Source organism: Lepidochelys kempii, chromosome 1 (genome assembly GCF_965140265.1).
Source record: "Lepidochelys kempii isolate rLepKem1 chromosome 1, rLepKem1.hap2, whole genome shotgun sequence".
Classification (NCBI taxonomy): Eukaryota; Metazoa; Chordata; order Testudines; family Cheloniidae; genus Lepidochelys; species Lepidochelys kempii.
Genome location: NC_133256.1, coordinates 97,234,318 through 97,253,037, shown reverse-complemented (window position 1 = coordinate 97,253,037; position 18,720 = coordinate 97,234,318). Strand labels below are relative to the sequence as shown.

General features: G+C 38.6%; 1 protein-coding gene across 9 annotated transcripts in view; it reads right to left on the bottom strand.

The window, feature by feature from the left end:
• Positions 1-362: 362 nt before the first annotated feature.
• The window catches only part of MBNL2 (muscleblind like splicing regulator 2), a 159,024-nt gene continuing 140,666 nt past the window's right edge, over positions 363-18,720 (bottom strand). For 5 of the 9 annotated variants that reach the window (XM_073348166.1, XM_073348188.1, XM_073348205.1 and 2 more), the window contains one exon: positions 3,137-3,249. In XM_073348166.1, coding sequence (XP_073204267.1) covers positions 3,235-3,249 — 15 coding nt within the window. In that variant the 3' untranslated portion in view covers positions 3,137-3,234. Of the gene's footprint in view, positions 3,250-18,720 lie in introns of all 9 variants that reach the window. The other 4 variants (XM_073348176.1, XM_073348195.1, XM_073348214.1 and 1 more) reach the window with 1 other exon arrangement.

Genomic DNA, 18,720 nt, shown 5'->3' with positions numbered 1-18,720 from the left:
GGCCTGGCAGAGAGAGGCCTTCTCAGGATTGGGGCAAGGCTAGTAGATCTGCAACTACATACATATATTATGCAAATTCCCTCCTAGAGACGATGTGCACAGCAGTTGTGGATACTGCTCTAATAGCTCCTGCTGACTAGGGGGAAGGAGAAAAAAAAGGAGAATGCCATCCCCCGGCAAAGCATGTTTGCTCCTCCTGAGCCAGATCATTTCGTTTTACGATACTTCATCTCCGTTACTTGCCACAAGCAAACAACGGTTTTAAAAAATACCATGCTCACCTTCTTCTGATTTCTGTTGTTGTGCCAGTTGCTCTCCTCAGCACGATGTCACGACAATGAAAGAATGCTGGGCTGCTGCAATCATTTTAAAATGCTTCTTTTTATTTGAGCGGTTGCACATTGGGTGAATGAACTTAATGTTACAACCAAATATAATGGGTATTTAACAGATGGCTAATGGTTACAGTGAAAGGCATGAAAGAAGGGATTTCTTTAACTATTATTGAAATATTCAGCATAAGTGCAGTCAATTACATTTTGTATGAAAGAGGCAAATGATAAGGTATTTGGTGAAGTGCTGTTTCATCTATAGAAAATAAATACTGAGACATCTCAAGTAACTTGAAATCACGTCTCAGCTATAGTATTTACTATCTCAATGTTGGCCCATCTCATGGTTCGTTCTGGGGAGGTTATTTATTTATTTTAAGTAAATAAAGCATTTAAGGTTTACTCATCATCAGTATAGTTTCTTTTTAAAATATACAAAAAGTTTTGGCAAATAATATTTATACAGAAAAATAGTTTTAGATCTTTCCAAATTTGTAATTGTTCTAAAAATGATTTGTTAATAAATAAAATGCAGAATCTGTTGTACATTTATCTGCACATCTGTGTAATTGCCTCCTTATTCTTAGCACAGATCTGTACTTGTTCAGTTTCTAGGAATATCACAAAGTTATAAAGTTGGAAAGTGGATCTCGTATTAAAAATACATTTTCTCGTTTGTTTTGTAGGTTTGTCTGAATGCAAGACCTGATGTATCTGAAGCTTTGTCACGAATGGGCAAAAAATAGTAGAACTGAAGTAACTGTAAAAAACGATAGAATAATTATCATGAAACATAAAAAGTTTGCACAAAACAATGTTTTAAACAGTCCTCTACATAAAATATTGAAACAATGTGGATAATTTACCATTTAGTCTTGTACAATAAGCTACCAAAATGTCTAAATGAACTATTATTAAAAACAAACAAACACAACTTTGACAGATATAGGCAAGTTGTAATGTCAACTACCTAGTTATAATGACTGAGAAAGTCTACAAATATTAGTGTTTGAAGAGTACATAATGGTGAGACCTTAACTGCTAAATAACAGAAGTTAAGATACATTTTTTCCACAAAATAAAACAAACGCAACATTACAACCACTATGTTAATTTTACAATCAGATTGTGATTTTTTTCTCTCTTTCGGGTGATCAGATCTACAGCTTTAATATAAATAGATAGTAATTAGACATTTGACAAACAAAATTTAGAACGGAAAATAATTTCCTAGACAAATAATCATACCATTAGTGCCTCTAGTGCCTTTCAGAAAAGGCAGTGCTGCCAAAGTTTAAAATAATTTACAATCAATCTGAAAAGGTTAAGTTAAAATACTGCAATCACCAACAATGTCCACATAGAAAACTGATGTTGTCAACAATTATACATAATATTCACTTATAACAGCTGTTTTCATTTTTAAACAATAATTTAAAAGCTACGTATTTGTGACGTGTGCAACATACAAAATGTAAAATATGAAATATTTGGTACAGCAGTGCTGGAAACAAATCTTAAACCAAACCTAAATGAAATTTTAATTGTACATATATAATTACCTTGTAAAACAACAATGTATTTAAAAAAGTAAACATTAAAATCTGTTTAATCCATATATATGTATGTATGTATATATATAATATGTATATAGTTGTATTAAAGATATCTTCATATTTCTGTGACATAAAATATGTTTTAAAAGAAAAAGGTTAAAAGAACTAGTTTTTTCCCCCCTCCATGCTGTAATCCGGTTACAACCCTTTAATCCAATTTTAAAAAATGCAAGAACAGTAATGATTTATTCAACTGAAACTCTCCCTCCATTTTTAATGTTTAGTTAATAATCTAGATTAAAGTCACTTATCAGGTTTTCAGTGACTGAACTCAGTTTTAGTTAAATTAGAATATCTTACAAATCTCCTCACCTACAGCCTTTTTGTTGTTGTTGCTCTTGACAGAAGTTACCTCAACAGCAACTTGTTTCTTTTAGGTAACCTGACTGAGAGTTTAAAAGATTAGTCACTTATTGTGGGTTAGATTGTTGGCATCAGCCTCACTTCCTTCAAGTCTAATGTGGCAAAATTTAGGCACTTCTGCAAAGTCTCTTTTAAAAACATTATAAATATACTCGTAAAATAATATTTTCAAGACTCTGTTGTTTGGGGGTATGAAGTTCATACCGTGCAAAGTTTTAATTTTTTTTCTGCTGTTCCATGATTCAATGCAGCTTCTCTCTACAAGTCAAATATCAGCTTATGTGTATCTAAAGAATTTGTGCTTTACGTTGGATTTACTATTTAAAATTTTAGACTTACAGGGTGATGAGCAGGGGCACTGGGTTTTGTTTCACTTCCTTTCTGTGTATTGGAGTCAGCTGACTAGGGTAGTAAACATAGGATTTCGAGGTTTTCTGCTTGGTTACAATAACAATAATTAGGGTTAAAAATCATACCTGAAACTGGGATATATTTTAGCCAATATAAATTAATTATTGCTAAACTTGAAAGATTCAAAAAATTGTGAATCTTATCATGCTAAATTAATGGGGCCATTTGCATTAGCTATAGTTATGGAGATAATAAATATTCCTATGACGTAAACGGTGTTTATAAAATCTTTAAAAGTAAAATGTTACCCTTTATGTCTTGAAACATCACAGCTGGTATCAGGTAGTTAACTATTTTAGGTTGGACTATATTAAGCATACCATATGTAATATTCATATATAATACAACCGCACTAGCTTTTTAGAATTTCTGATCTGTCCATAAGAACAAAATCTTTACTTAGCATGCAGTTTGTGGCAATTCTAGAGAGGAGGAAACAGGATAGTATGTACAATAACAATGTTTTGTGATTCTCAATGAGGTCTCTTGACATTCCATTCCATTTCTGCTGATTATTTCAGGATTATCTATAAAGAAATGAAAATATTATTGGACTTTTTGATGATTTTATCCTTTTAAAAGAAGACTATACTACAATTTAGGCTTTGGTCTATTTAAAATTAAGACACAGATTACACAAGATTTTCACCATTGATCTATGTTGGGTTTAGGCTTTTGCATTTCACAAACTTGTCCTTTTCCTTTCAATTACAGATCCTCAAGAGCATGCAATCAGACAAAGGGGATATTACACTTGAAAATACCAGATACATTTCCCCTATTTTCCAGTAAAAAAGCAAGAAAGAAAAATGTCAAAGTGAAAAGTGAAAGGCTCCAGCAATTATTGGGCCAATCCTTAGAAGTGCTGAGCGACCTAAATACTCCTTGAAATCTATGGGAGTTGAGGGTACTCTGCACCTTGCAGGACGGGCTCAGGACCTCAGAGGACAGGAATAATTATCTACTACAATTTTAAAGTTCAAATCCTTCTCCCATTAAAGTCAATGATGGGAACAGGGTGCTTTCCATTGACTTCCACAGGAACAGAATCGAGCCGTGAAAGTTGTTGGGCTGGATGCCTCAAACAAGATCAGACACATAGCAACACCTTTCTAATTCTTAATAACTTTTTTTTGGCAGGTCAATTAAGTGAAGTACCTTTCCCATGTAATGACTAATCTTGCTAGTGTGACATTTCAGTATGCTAGAGCCCAAGAGTGCTGGAACCTGTTTTCTACAGGTCAATCATTTTATTTCCCATACAGCAAAGGTTAACAGTATTATTTTATACCCCGTTTAAGATACTTTAAACATCCCTGCTGTACAGTACTGGAAAACAAACCAGATTTCCATCACCCAAATATGCTAGTTAGGCCAGCTACAATGCCCTTTCCTACCGGGTGTAACATCACCACCTGGAGACATGCTGCAGTATCTCACCATCACCAAACCCCTACTTCAGAGCTAAAAGTGAAAGGCTGGTAAGCACAAGACATGTGCTGAACTGCCCCTTTTTTCCTGTTCATTTGGGCACTCAACACATTTTCAAGCCATATTTGTAGGCCGTATATAACATAGCATTAAATAGTACTCTGCCCATTTATGTATTGTAGGCTTGTGACATTGTATATTGTGAATTTATCTGAAAAAATAAGATGCTTTGAAAATAACCCCAGCAACATACTACCTCTGACATACAGATCACCAAAAAGAAACACACTAGCTCATCATGTGATGAGGCTCAGCCCTTTATTCCAGCACATACATGATTACTGATGAGGAGTGCTCCAAGAGCTGGTTGGAGCATGCCTATGTCTCTACCAGTTTGCTGCTATAGGTGCAGTATGCAATCAAAATGGTTTAACTATTACAGCCAACTTCCTGTGGGTACCCCGGAAACCTCGGCTCACATGTGTGGTGACAATGAACACCAAGTTTTTCCATTTCTCAAAGAAAGATGACTGTATTTCCAGGAGTGACATCAGTGTTGTCATGTATGTACAAGTTACACCGTTTTCCAGGTAGGAGCTCAGGAAGTGTTATGGTCTGGAGGTGGATCAGATACTGAATTGTTGTTTTCAAGGCACCTACAGTTTGGTCATTCTGTTCAAGCCGTCTGTTCTAGAAGGCTGGAATAGCAGCTCCCACTAATGTTAATGAATGATCTACTTCAAGCCTGGATTGTAAAAAAAAACAAAAAAAAAAACCAAAAAAACCCAGTGCTTCTTTGAGAGGAAAGGAATGCTCTGTATGAACCGCTGGAATCTGCATGCACCTATAAGCTTTGAACTTATTGGCATGCCAACTTTTGTGTCTTTATTATCATTTATATCTTGGTAGGATCTAGAAGCTTCAACCACAAACATGTATCTGCCACCCCAAAAGACTTAAAATCTAAAAAAGACAAGACCCAATGCATGGATGAAATAAACAAATGAGTTGGGGAGGGCGTAGGGGAGGATGAGGGAACAAACATATGACGATTATTAAATATTTGAATTGTGGTAGGGCCCAGAGACAAGCCAGGGTTGGGGCCCCATTGTGCAAGACACTGCACAGAGTAACTGACAGTCTCTGCTCATGGCTGATGTTTTAACATGGATTAACTGTCTGAACAATTTTTAGCCCCTTCGTAGCATTAATCGCAATTTCCCACCTGCTTCGCCATTCTCAGATGGCAGTTTTCTGTATACATCACAGTTTTAAGGAGGAACCTGAAGGAGAATAAGGGGGTGGCTTTATGAATTTTGACAGGGAGTCTTTCCCCACCCAAGCGGCAGCCTGGGGAAAAGGGTGAAGGTATTTGTAGATGTGCACATGCATGGGTATATTAGGTGCTGCCGACCCTACGCCAGTTCTTCTGTTCCTTTTCGCTGGCAACTCCGACGGAGGGGCAGGAGGGCGGGCAATGGAATGGACACGAGCAACACATCTCGAAGAACAACAGTTACAAAAGATAGGTAACTATTTTTCTACTTTGAGTGCTTACTCACGTTGATTCCATTCTAGGTGACTCACAAGCAGTATCCTCGGAGGTGGGCTCAGAGTTCATAGCCTAGCAGCTTGCAATACTGCTCTACTGAGGCCAGCTTCATCCCGAGCTTGCTGGGTAAGTGCGTAATGGGATGTGAACGTGTGGATGGACGACCGGGTGGCCACCCTACAGATGTCCTGGATAGGCACTTGGGCTAGGAAAGCTGCCGAAGATGCTTGCGCCCTGGTTGAGTGGGCAGCTACTATTGCCGGAGGTGGCACCTTTGCCTGATCATAACAGCAGCAAATGCAGGCAGTGATCCGAGATGACATTCTTTGAGCGGACCCTGGATGACCTTTCACCCTGTTGGCCACAGCGACGAACAATTGCGTTGACTTGCAGAATGACTTAGTCCTTTCAGTGGGTGGTGGTGAGCCTACAAGTCACTCAGTCCCACTTCTTTTTCAGCCCATTGCTAAGACAAAAAAGTTTGTTTACATTTGCAGGAGATACTGCTGCCTGCTTCTTATTTACAATGTCACCTGAAAGTGAGAACAGGCGTTCGCATGGCACTTTTGTAGCCGGCATTGCAAGGTATTTACGTGCCAGCTATGCTAAACATTTATACGCCCCTTCATGCTTTGGCCACCATTCCAGGGGACATGCTCCCATGCTGATGACACTCGTTAAAAAATAATGTCAACAGCATGGACTCATGTCCCCTGGAATGGTGGTTGAAGCATGAAGGGACATATGAATATTTAGCACATCTGGCACGTAAATATCTTACGACGCTGGCTACAACAGTAGCCATGCGGATCCCTGTTTTCACTTTTAGGTGACACTATAAACAAGAAGCAGGCAGCATTATCTCCTAAAAATGTAAACAAACTTCGTCTTAGCAACTGGCTGAAAAAGAAGTAGGACTGAGTGACTTGTAGCCTCTAAAGTTTTACATTAGCTGCATTCAAAAATAAAACAATTTGTGTACATACTTCTACATTTCTAAGTTCAACTTTCATGATAAAGCGATTGTACTACAGTTCTTGTATTATGTGAACTGAAAAATACTGTTTCTTTCATATTTTACAGTGCAAATATTTGTAATAAAAATAAATATAAAGTGAGCACTGTACATTTTGTATTCTGTGTTATAATTGAAATCAATATATTGGAAAATGTAAAAAACATCCAAAAATATTTAAATAAATGGTATTCTATTTTGTTTAACAGCACAATTAATCACCATTAATTTGTTTAATCACTTGACAGCCCTAATAATAATTTATTTCAAGTTCTAATGTAAATTCTAACTCCTAAATAATCCAATGAGATATGTCCATCTATTTTGTAACCTAATCACATAGAATAGGTCTAATCACATAGAATAGCACTTATCTACTCTCCCACTTTTGCCTAATACTGCAATTATGTATTCACTGTGACTATGTTCACTAATGTGTTTTGTTCCTGGTCCCTTTTCAAGATAATAGATACAGTAAGCGCCTGATAGGAGAAAGTGTCTACACATGGCCAATTCATTCATATCTACAGCAAGCCCAGGAATGTGCTTTCCTGTCTATATGTGAGTGGGCTTGTTCTAAATTCATTGCAGAAAATGCACATTCTGCCACTGCAGTGGTACAATAGCATTTCTAACAAGAGCAATATATCCTGACAGTCTGATGGCCTAGTGGTTAAAAGCCTTCTTAAATATTTACGTATGATTGTAGTGGATTTAATGGTATTTACGTATGATCTTAGAGGCAACCACTGACAGGACACTCTCCTTTTTCCTCCTCTTTCAATATCTGTGTCTAATAGATTTGCCATAAAGAGCCAGATTGTTTGTATCACTAGGCCATCGTGTAGATTCAAAGCACTGAAATCACGTGAATGACGGTTGCTATTACCCAAGCATCAATGGTGGTTTCAAGCATGCTGGACTTCTCTGCAGATTTGCCTCTACATATCCAGAAATATTTACCCCTTCAAATCTTCTATCCCTAAAAATAATTTTTGGAACACAAAGGCCAAGATTAGCTTTCATTGCTATGAGTTTCAGCACAGCACTTTCTAGTTTTTACTAAGCCTCAAGAATAAGGGATCCTCCAAGGTATAATGGTGGTGAAGTCTATTGTGTAATACGTGTTTATCTTTTTAAGAATGAACATAACTTGGGCTAAGACTGATCCTGAGTCAGTTTCTACAACGTGTGTCAAAGGAGTGACAGCCAGGTGGGAAATTTTTTTAATCACTGTCTTCAGTTCCCTTGCAGACTAGCAACTAGCATATCTGGTAGATAACTCCAAAGCAGCTCATGGTTGCCTCAAAAGAATTAGTAAAAGTTTGAACTTGCTGGTGAATTTTGAGATAAAATAGTAAAATTTGAAAGTGTCTTTCAAAATAAATTCCAACTTTTTAAACCTCAGAGAACCTTTCTTGAGATCTAGAATAGCAAGTTCATGGCTTTCATTGAGACAGTTCACAACAAGATAAAGAGCATCTTCTCTGAACTTGAAATGCACATCATTTAAACAGCCGATATTCACAGCTGTACCTTACAAATTCTGGCCAATCAGTTTTGATTTGAGGTCTGCTGCCTTGATCCTTACAACTGTGTGACATCAACTGTCTGAATATCCAATGCTGGTACACAGCAAAGAGAGTACAAAATTTCCCATGCTGCACAAATCTGATCTACATCGATTCTTGCTCAGTTACAGAACTGTCAGTGGATCCATCAGCAAGTGCTGTAAAAAACTTGCTTTTTGTATGCTTTTTGAGACACTCCCCTAAAGAGACTGAGATTACGTCTCCAAAGTCTTTCATTCCACAGATGCGAATATACCTTGAGCCAAGATTAAGGCCATATCTTGAAAACTGAACTCATGTTTCGTGACTGTGTAAGTGGTGTTAACAAGGTGGCAAACATTTGGCTCTCCCCCGTTGCACACTGCAGAGCTATCTAGGAAAAGGAACTTCTTGTAGACAAAATGACGTTTTATGAATTTCACATGAACAGAAGAGCAGTCACGTGCATGTAGGTAATACATTCTAAAGGTCTTACAGACACTTACAAGAGGACTGCCCTTATCAGAAAGCTTATCACATTTTCTGAAAATTACATGAAACATTTCATTTTTTTGACACACAAACCACGGGGATTTATAGCTTTCCATGAGTTCTGGAAAATGCATCTACATTGAAGTTTCTCGTATTCCTATCCCATATGCTATGTCCTTTTCACTTACCCCTCTCCTGCTTCAGGCTGATTTTTTTAATTATCATTATTTTTACTCCTGAAGTCCAAAAGGGTGAGTAGATGTGTTCCAGACATTGTTTTTTTTAAATAAAATCAAAATCAAATCTGTGATTATTTAATTTTTAAACAGTCCCACATCTTGTTTTGTCTTTCTGATACCCTTTTTGGATGTCTAGCCAGCAACTCCAGATCAGTGTGGCCAAAACTCAGGTTTTGATCTGCTCCTTGAAACCTTCCTCCCCAATCCCAATTTATCTATTACCATGAATAAACATCATCATCATCCTTGTCACTCAAATATATAATCTGGGCATAAATTTGAACTCTGCCCTGTCTCTACATTCAGACAGTCATGCCATATCCAAGTCTTGCTGTGCCTACCAACATAACATGTTAAAGAATCTGCCTCTTCTGTCTGTCTAGACTGCCAACACTCTAGATCAGGCTCTCAGTGTCTCATGCCTTCGGTACTGTAATCTCCTTTCTGGCCTTGACACCAGTTATAAACCCCATCTGAAATCCAGGCACAACCTGCTATGAGGATAATCCTCCTGGGTCACAGCTCTGACCACATCAGACCCCTCTTTGCATCCCTCCTTTGGCTCCCCTTCCTACATCATATCAAACACAACCTCCTTAGTTCCATGCAGTCTGTAAAATCTGTCTTACTGAGCAACTAAATCCCGCTTTTGCTTTGCCAGTGATACCAGACTTGATCACTCATTTGTCCATTTCTCTCTCAAAGATCTCTGCACTTTCCACAACATCACCCCCTATGCTTGGGGAAACCAGCTCATCAAAATTCATACTCCTTTTAAGTCTCTCCTTTAAACTTACTCTTGCCTTGATTGCTACACATCACTCCTGTGCGCCTGATTAGACAAGCAGTGAGCTATGACTTCTGTTTGCTACTCACGCCTGTTCATTTTGTTGTTACCACCCCCACCTGGTTTGCCTGTTTTGTCTGTCTGCTGCATTGCTTCAGACATAAAAACTGTGAGCTCTCCATGTTAGCGACTGTCTTGTTATTTGTCCGTATAGTGCACAGCACAATTGGGCCCTGGTCTTTGTCTGAGGTTCCTAGGTGCTAGTGTCATATAAATAAATATAAATAGTGTTTATACAGTGTGTAAGTCTTGAACTGATTAGCATATTAAGCAGTCTACCCTTGGCAGCAGTCAGTAAATTTGCAATTACAAAAAAACTGTAACGAAGTATTACAGAAAGGTAATCTCATTCCTCAAATCTGGTAAAGCTGTTGTTTAGCAGTTGCAGCAAATAAAATTAAAGTGTAGTTTATTTTAAAGCCTACTCTGGCTTAGTTGGCAGACTACAATAGCTGTTGCCTTTCAGACAAAAATAACTGCCTTTGAACTACCTGACTGCAGCCTTAAGTTTGCAAGCTTTATTTTCCTCTTAAAATTAGCTGAAACTGCCTTTCACCAGCAGATGCTTCTATGTTTGCAAGGTTATGACAATTATTACACATCTTACTCTGGACTGGCTTGAACATTACCATTGAACCCCACTATAGATGAAAAGCTCATATCTAATCTCTTTCCTCCCTAGTCACCACACACATCTGATTAATTAGAGCATTAACAGACACACACTTTCAAAATGAAGCTGAGCCTGAGGCATGCTCAGCACTGCATTTCCTCCTGGCTTTACACTGTTTTCCCAAGGCATTATTTGTTTGGCTGACATCAATCAGGCCCATCCACCTGCCCTCTGACTGGCATCTCATGTCTACTGCTCTGCTCAGTCCCTTCTCCTCTCCTGTCTCTGAGTCAGCTCAGTTCTCTTTGCTCCAATTCCACTCTGCCCCTCTGACCACCAACCCCTTTGCTGGGCAGCTCAGTGCTGCTGTGCCTAATGTCTGTCCCATTGTCCTTGCTAAGCGGGCAGGAAACATGATACTCTCAATGAATCCGTAAACTCAGGGGTCGTACCCTATGAATGGAGAACTGCTAATATAATACCTATTTTTAGGAAAGGGAAAAATGGTGATCCGGGAAACGACAGGTTTGCTAGTCTGACCTCTATTGTATGCAAGGTCTTGGAACAAATTTGGAAAGAGAAAGAAGTTAAGAACATAGCGGTAAATGGTAACTGGGATAAAACACAACATGGTTTTACAAAAGGTAGATCATGCCAGACCAACCTGATCTCTTTCCTTGAGAAGATAACTAATTTTTTAGATAAAGGAAATGCAGGTAGAGAGAAGAGCTACTAGGATGATCAGAGGAATGGAACACCTACCTTATGAGAGAAAAATCCAGGAACTTGGCTTGTTTAGCCTAACCAAGCGAAGGTTGAGAGATCTGACTGCTCTCTCTAAAGACATCTGAGGGGAAATACCATGGAGGAAGAGGAGTTATTTAAGTAAAGCGCCAATGTTGACACAAGAATAAATGGTTATAAACTGGCCATCGACAAGTTTAGGCTTGAAATTAGACAAAGGTTTCTGACCATCAGAGGAGTGAAGTTCTGGAATAGCCTTCCAAGGGGAACAGTGGGGGCAAAATAGCCAACTTCTTTCAAGAATGAGTTTGATTAGTTTATGGAGGGGATGGTATGATGAGATTGCCTACTACAGCATGTACCCAATCTGCAACTACTTGTAGCAAAAATCCCCAGTGGATGGAGATGGGGCACTAGATGGGGAAGGCTGTCAGTTACTACAGAGACTGCTGTCTGGTTGGTATTGTTGACATACTCAGGGTTGAACTGATCACCATATTTGGTGTTGGGGAGGAATTCCCCACCAGGTCAGATTGGCAGAGACCCTGGGATTTTTCACCTGCCTCTGAAGCATGGGGCACGGGCCACTTGCTGATTTAAACCAGAGTAAATGGCAGAGTCTCTGTAACTTGAAGTCTTTACATCATGATCTGAGGATTTCAGTAACTCAGCCAGAGGTTATGCGTCTATTACAGGATGGGGCATGTGAGGTTCTGTGACCTGCGGTGTGCAGGAGGTCAGACTGAATGATCACGATGGCCCCTTCTAGCCCTAAAGTCAATAAGCCAATTAGTCTTAGGCAACAGGACTTTTCCCAGACTGTATACATGTATATAAGGTTGATGAAAAAATGTCTGATATCATATACAGTATAATTTGAGAAGTAGGCACTCATAAAAGCCTGCAACCACAATGTTACTTTTTTGATGGAATATAATAAATGTCTTTAGTATTCTTGCCTTTTTAGGAAACATATTGAGGTGATAAAGACCAGTTTTTAGCTAAACGTGGATTCCATTCTCTCCCCCTTTTATCATTTGGATAAAAGACTTGAGTATCTGAAATCATTTAATATCAGAGGCAGATATACTTCTAGCAATGGAAAAGGGTCAGATCTCCGTGCTTTTGCTATTACTAGCATCCTTTGATTCCATTAACCACAGGTTGTTGACGACTCACAGTAGAGATCTCATGGAATGGATGGAAGTTGCTCTTCTCTGGATTCACTTCTTCACAGTGGTCCCAGAGGGATCTCACAAGACTCAGTCTTGTCATTCTTCCTATTTAATATTTCTATGAAGCCACTAAAGAGAGAATCTGAGACAGCTAAAGCTCTCATCTCATCATTATGTTCATGTTTATTATATTAACGAGTATTTATTCACTTCAAATAAACAAGAGTAGCTACATTCTAGGACTAGCCAACCTTGTTCACTCTTCGTGTGAATAATGCAGTCCCTTTAAAGCAGAGGTTTTCAAACTGTGGGGCTGCTCAGGGCTGACAGCCGGGGATCCCACTGTCAGTTGTCGGCGGGGGCTCTCGCTGTCAGCTGTCTGGCTGACAATTGCAGCAGCCATGATCATTTCTATAGCAACAGCTACCTTTCCCACCTTCTGGTTTAGTGTATCATATCCTGTCCTTACAACAAGCAGTTGTGCAGTGCTTATTCCACTTGTGAGTTTGATATTTTTTCATATTATGTGGTGAAAAAGGGATCAGTATTTATTGCCAAAAGATAGTAATGTTCTGAAATGAAAGGCAGAAGCTGAAACAGCTGATACAGTCATCATATCCACCACATTGCCAAGAACAAAAAGTCTTATGCAACTGGGGGAAAACTGATTATCCCAGCTGCAATTGACATTTGCAGGACAATGCTTGGTGACAGGAAGGCAGAGAAGTTAAAAATGATCCTGCTGTCAGACAACACGGTGAGCCGCCGAATCTCTGACATGTCAGAAAATATCAATGCACAGCTGATCTCTCGATTACAATCCATTTTATTTGCAATCCAGTTGGATGAAGCAACAGATATCTCAAAAGAAGCCAATTTAATTGCTTACATTAGGTACAGTCACAAAACATCAATATTGGACGATTTTCTGTTCTGCAAGCCAATTAAGATGCATGCAACTGGATCTGAACATTTAACATTTTAAACGACTTCTTAACTTCTCACGAGTTGAAGTGGGAAGCTTGAGTCGGCATCGACATGGATAGAGCCCCTTTTATGACTGGAGGTAGGGCAGGCTTGAAAGCCAAAGTATTTGAAATTGCTCCACATATATCATGGACTCATTGTACAATACACTGCGAAGCCCTTGCAACTCGAAACGTGGATCAGGAACATACTAATGTTCTGAGTTCTGCAATCAAAATCATGAACTTTATTAAGATCCAGCCCACTGAGGCACATCTCTTTGTAATCCTTTTTACAGAAATCGTAGAGGAGCACAATCCTTTTTTATTTCACATGGAAGTCAGGTGGTGATCCAGGGGGAAAGTGCTGTAACGCATTTTTGAACTGAGAAACTAAGTTAGACTTTTTCTAGTGGATTTGAATTTCAGCAACCCAGAGACACTGTGTGATCCCTGCTGGCTTGTGCTTTTGGCTTACCTTGCTGATATTTTTGACAAACTGAATTATCTAAACCTCTCATTGCAAGGAGTGGAAAGTACTATTTTTGACCTGCACAACAAGATATTGACATTCAAGAGAAAGCTAGCTCTACAGAAACCAAAGATCGAAACTGGTTTAAGCATTCTACTCCTGTTAACTGACGCTATCGACGAAACACAATCTGAACTATTGAATGTTGTGGTGCCAACCAAGAATCACTTGACTACTTTCAGAGTCAGTTTGGATAAATATTTTACCACAGGAAATGCACCCCTGAAAGACTGGATTATCGAGCCTTTTGTAGCTGAGGCAGTGACCTTGTCCCAGCTCTCAGATGACATTCAGGAGAATCTGATTGAACTTCAGAGTGATAGGATACTGGACATTTAATTTACAAAACGGTCTTTGGGGGATTTTTGGTTGAAAGTTGGCTCAGAATATTCAGTTTTGTCGAAGTGCGTGATCAAAGCTCTTTTACCGTTTGGTTCATCTTATTTGTGTGAGATCGGATTCTCTTCGCTGACTGTGCTAAAGACAAGTACCATTTGAGACTGGAAGTAGAGGACAACCTCAGAGTGTCAGTTTAAAAAAATCTCTCCACATAACTGTCCGCAGAGAAACAGGCACATCCTTCACATTAAAGTATCTGTGTATTTGAAACTTACAGGTATAGATAATTTAATTAAAGTTGTGTTAAAGGTCTCTGTTAGGCTCATGAGCAGGCTATCAGGTGTACTTTTTGCATGTGTCTATTTTTGTGTTGGTTGGAACCTCGGGGGGGGGGGGGGGAGGGGGCTCAGCTCAAAAAGTTTGAAACCACTGCTGTAAAGTTTATCGTACTACACACAAGAACATTCTAATTTCTGTTAATGAGACTGGTAATAAACAGACTACACAGAAAGGGGAAAGCCATTATTGTAGCTAGTTTAAAAGCACCCATGTGATGACTATTTTTATGTCCAACTCAATATTAACTTTCAGCAGGTTTGATCTACTATCATAGGTTACATTTTCCATCTGCTATTTTTTAAGGCATTTTCTTTTCTCTGCTTTCATTTTCTAAATTGCTGTGATAGGTTTACCCAGATGTGCTGAGGGACCAAAGATGTGAAGGGCAAGTGTGAGATTATTCATCATGGCAGAGTCTATATTTCTATATATCCTGAGTGATACTTCAACACAACATTCCTGAGCTCACCCATTCTTTTCATGTAAGTCCTGTTTCTATTTTGTTTCCTTCTTGTATTCCATGTGTGCTGAAAACATTCAGAATGAGAAGGGTACTACCAATTTCACACCGTTAATAGAGAGTGCTGCCTCATCACAAAGGGCACAGGTAACATTTCTCTACGCTCCACAGGAAGAACAAACACTAGTTGTCACGAAGATTAAAAAAAAACAACAACAACAACAAAAACAAAAACCAGGCTTCAAATTAAGTTCCTCTCCAATGCAAAAGTTCTCTAATGCAATGTTATGGGTCAGACCATAAATTCACAAAGGTATCAAGAAAATCCAAATTATATTTCCCACACAATTCAGCCACCTTGCACATATTGGAGTAGTATTTTGTATTACTGTACTTATGGTTAGTTTTATAAACTTACTGCACATATTTAGAATGGACCGATCTTAGTATCTGAGGGAAATTTATCCATGAATGTCCTGACTTTTATTCATTTAAATTGTCATGTCTTTTCTTTCACTTAAACAAGAAAAAAGTGAAGTTATGAACTGTGAACGGCTTTATATTCAAATTAATATATAAACCTGGGTTTATTTGAAATAAAATCTCCAACTGAATCTGCACAGGGAGACCCCTGCAAGATCAGTGCCAAAAATGATAAATGCATTATTGTTGGGGGAATGCTACATCGAATGGATCATGTACATATAAAAAAGTTATCTAAGTTTATTTCCAGGGTGAATTCTTGAAACAGTCAACTGAAATTCTTTCCAATTCCAAACAAATACATCTGGAGCTCTGGACGGCAGTACTTGGCTAAAATTTTAAAGGAAAAACACATACCTGATATGAACTGTGGGTGAATTTCAAGAACTGGCAACTGTTATATCTAAACTTTTTCCCCCCCAAACTTATGAAATCACTTGATCTCAGAAAACTTTGCCCATGTTCCAATAATTAAAAACACACCCAATGGAATTTTACCATACTTGCCAAAAATATCACTTTTGGCATGGCACAAACTTGAGAAATTTCATCTTAAAGATACATTTGTTTGGAAAATTATACAAAAGCAGGAAATATAAGAAAACTGCCTCCTCAAATATATGTATACTGTATCCATTGCAATGTCATATTTTATGGAACAGATAAGTGCAGAAAAACATTCCAAAGTTAAAAAATAGAGTAGAAGGAAAGGGAAGGATGCCTAGACTTCTGACATAAAAAAGAAATAAAAAGAATGCTTTTCTTTGCACATTTCTCAGCCTATGTGAAGATACTGCCATCTAGCTAGTTTATGGCAGAAAACGTCAATTTTCAGTTTTTTGCAAAAGATGACTTCTCTCACATCCCTTCCAAATTGATAATATTTTATACATTGTTAATACCCATACCAAAGATTTGTACACAATAAGATTGCTAAAATTAACTGTCATCTGTAATGACTTTCATGGGGTGACAGTTGAGCAGAAAGGGTTCCACAAAATAATGTTAGTAAAAATAGATATAGTGAAGACATTTTAAGTGTATTTAGCATTATGATCATTTCTTTTTGTTTAACCAAATCTACACTGAGAAACAGAGCTACTTATACAGTTTCTGTTAATTAATAAAAAATAATGTTTTTCACACATACTGGATAGTGTCAACATGTTTAAAAATGAGTGTGTGATGGTCTGAAGTCAATGTGAGTTTTGCTTTTGACTTTGCCCCCTTGTGTTTGCAAAGTTTTCCAATCCTTATTTTTGAAAGTGAAAATTCCTTACATGTAAATCAACTTCTCTGAAGATTTCATTTGATAATGTTCATGCTCTTGGGTCTTGCTTGTCTATCATGAAATAGGCCATGACCCTGTAATTTTTGAGCCTTTAAGACAAGATACATGTGTGTCAGACACAGGCTACTTGCTGTTATCCGCATACTTTCTATATAAATTCCTTTTCCTCTAACTTGAGGAGCAAGACGCAAATGCATCCTAAACCACCAAACATAACTTTTGCCCCTAACAAATATGTGGTAGGGTGACCAAAAAGAAAGTTATAAAGCAACATTCGCTTCCCAGTCTTAGAGGAAGGTGGGAGAGCAGGAACCACTCAAATCATCTGTCCAGAGTTAGTGAATTGCAGGCAAGTAATTTTTCTTTTTCTAAGAATATCCAATTGACTGAATTCTTACCCTTGAAGAGTACAAAGTTTGAGGGAAGCTTTTTCCAAACAATGCATTCCCCAAATAGTAGAGAAACAAAGAGGCAGTTTCATGAAGCCAAAAGAGTTGTGAAGGCTTCCTAAACCTCTCCTGGTTTTATAATGTAGCCCTGAGCAGATTATGTTCATCATGGGCTTTGCAGCACCAATGCTTCCTTCATCAAGGAAACACTCTGTATCAGCACCTTGCCCCAAGCCAAAGAGCCTCATGCTTCAATTTTCTAGGCTGGCTCTGCATCTAGCTTCTGAAACAGGATATTTTCTTTCACAAGATCTACTGCATACATGGTGACATGGTTTCATTGTGACCTTTTAAAAATGCCTTAAAGGGCAAATCCTGTCCCCATATCTCTGCAGGCTCAGCAGACCCAACGCTGCAGAACCAATTCTACTCTCCTGCGTGGTCTTTGGGAGCAGGATTTCAATAGACCACACACAATGCACATTCCCTGTGTGCATGGAGGGTTTAGGGCAGGATGCAGAGGCACTAAGGTTGTGGAGCCTGACAGATATGATAAGATCCTGGAGAAACCTTACTGAATTAAGAATTTTAGAAACTCGTTGTATTAAATATGCAAATGTTTATGTACTATTGAGCGACTGCATGTATTTCCATAGGGCAGGGAGACCACAGCCCTCCAAGAACTAAGAACATGGGGGCATAATTAGGCAAATTCTCTCAGGCTGTAACACCTTCAGAGAGCTAACACCACCTGGAGAGAGACTCTCACATATTGGTTCAAACTGGATTCTCAAGGAACCAACAACTGGATAAATAGCCTGAGTCAAAACTCAGGGCTTTCTTTCTGATCTAACAAATGGACAGAACCTCTGGTCTAAGGGGGAACCCAAACCTTAGGGATGGGTTGGAAGGTCTTTTGCTCACTGAGGCCCCATAAGACTTGGGAGCTAGTTCTGAGTGAAAGCGGAAATGAACTGGTGAGCATGCAGATAGGTTCTTTTATTAGTTTTTAATATGTTGTCTCTGTAATGTTTTCACCTTAAGAATAAATGTGCTTGCTTATAAAGGGCTGTGTGGTAACTTAACTGTGGTAATAACACAATTTAACATTTCTGAGAAAAGAAGTGAAGCAAGCCTGTTTAGGTAGTCTTTTGCTGGGGAGGTCACAGTATAGTCAGGGAACTGTACCGCCTGGAAATATCCCAGTCAGAAGGGGGAGAGACATGTGTCTCCACTCAAGAAAGGCATCAGCTAGGGAGCCAGAGGCCTAGAGTGGTTGTCCTTGGTGGATCACAGAGGGGAATAGAGGTGCAGTTGCCGTCAACTGTGACAGAGCCTATTCTAGGACTGTTACTAAATTTGTTCGGTGCAAACCTAGTCTATACCATCACCAAGATAAAACAGGAACAGAGTAAAGGAAGATTAACTAGATGAAGCAGGGACATTCCTTCCTTCTTTCCTTTTATGATGAAGGGAGACTGATTGGGTGAATTCTTTTTTCCTTTTGGGACTGGGCTCAGTGCTTTGATATTTCCATTTGCT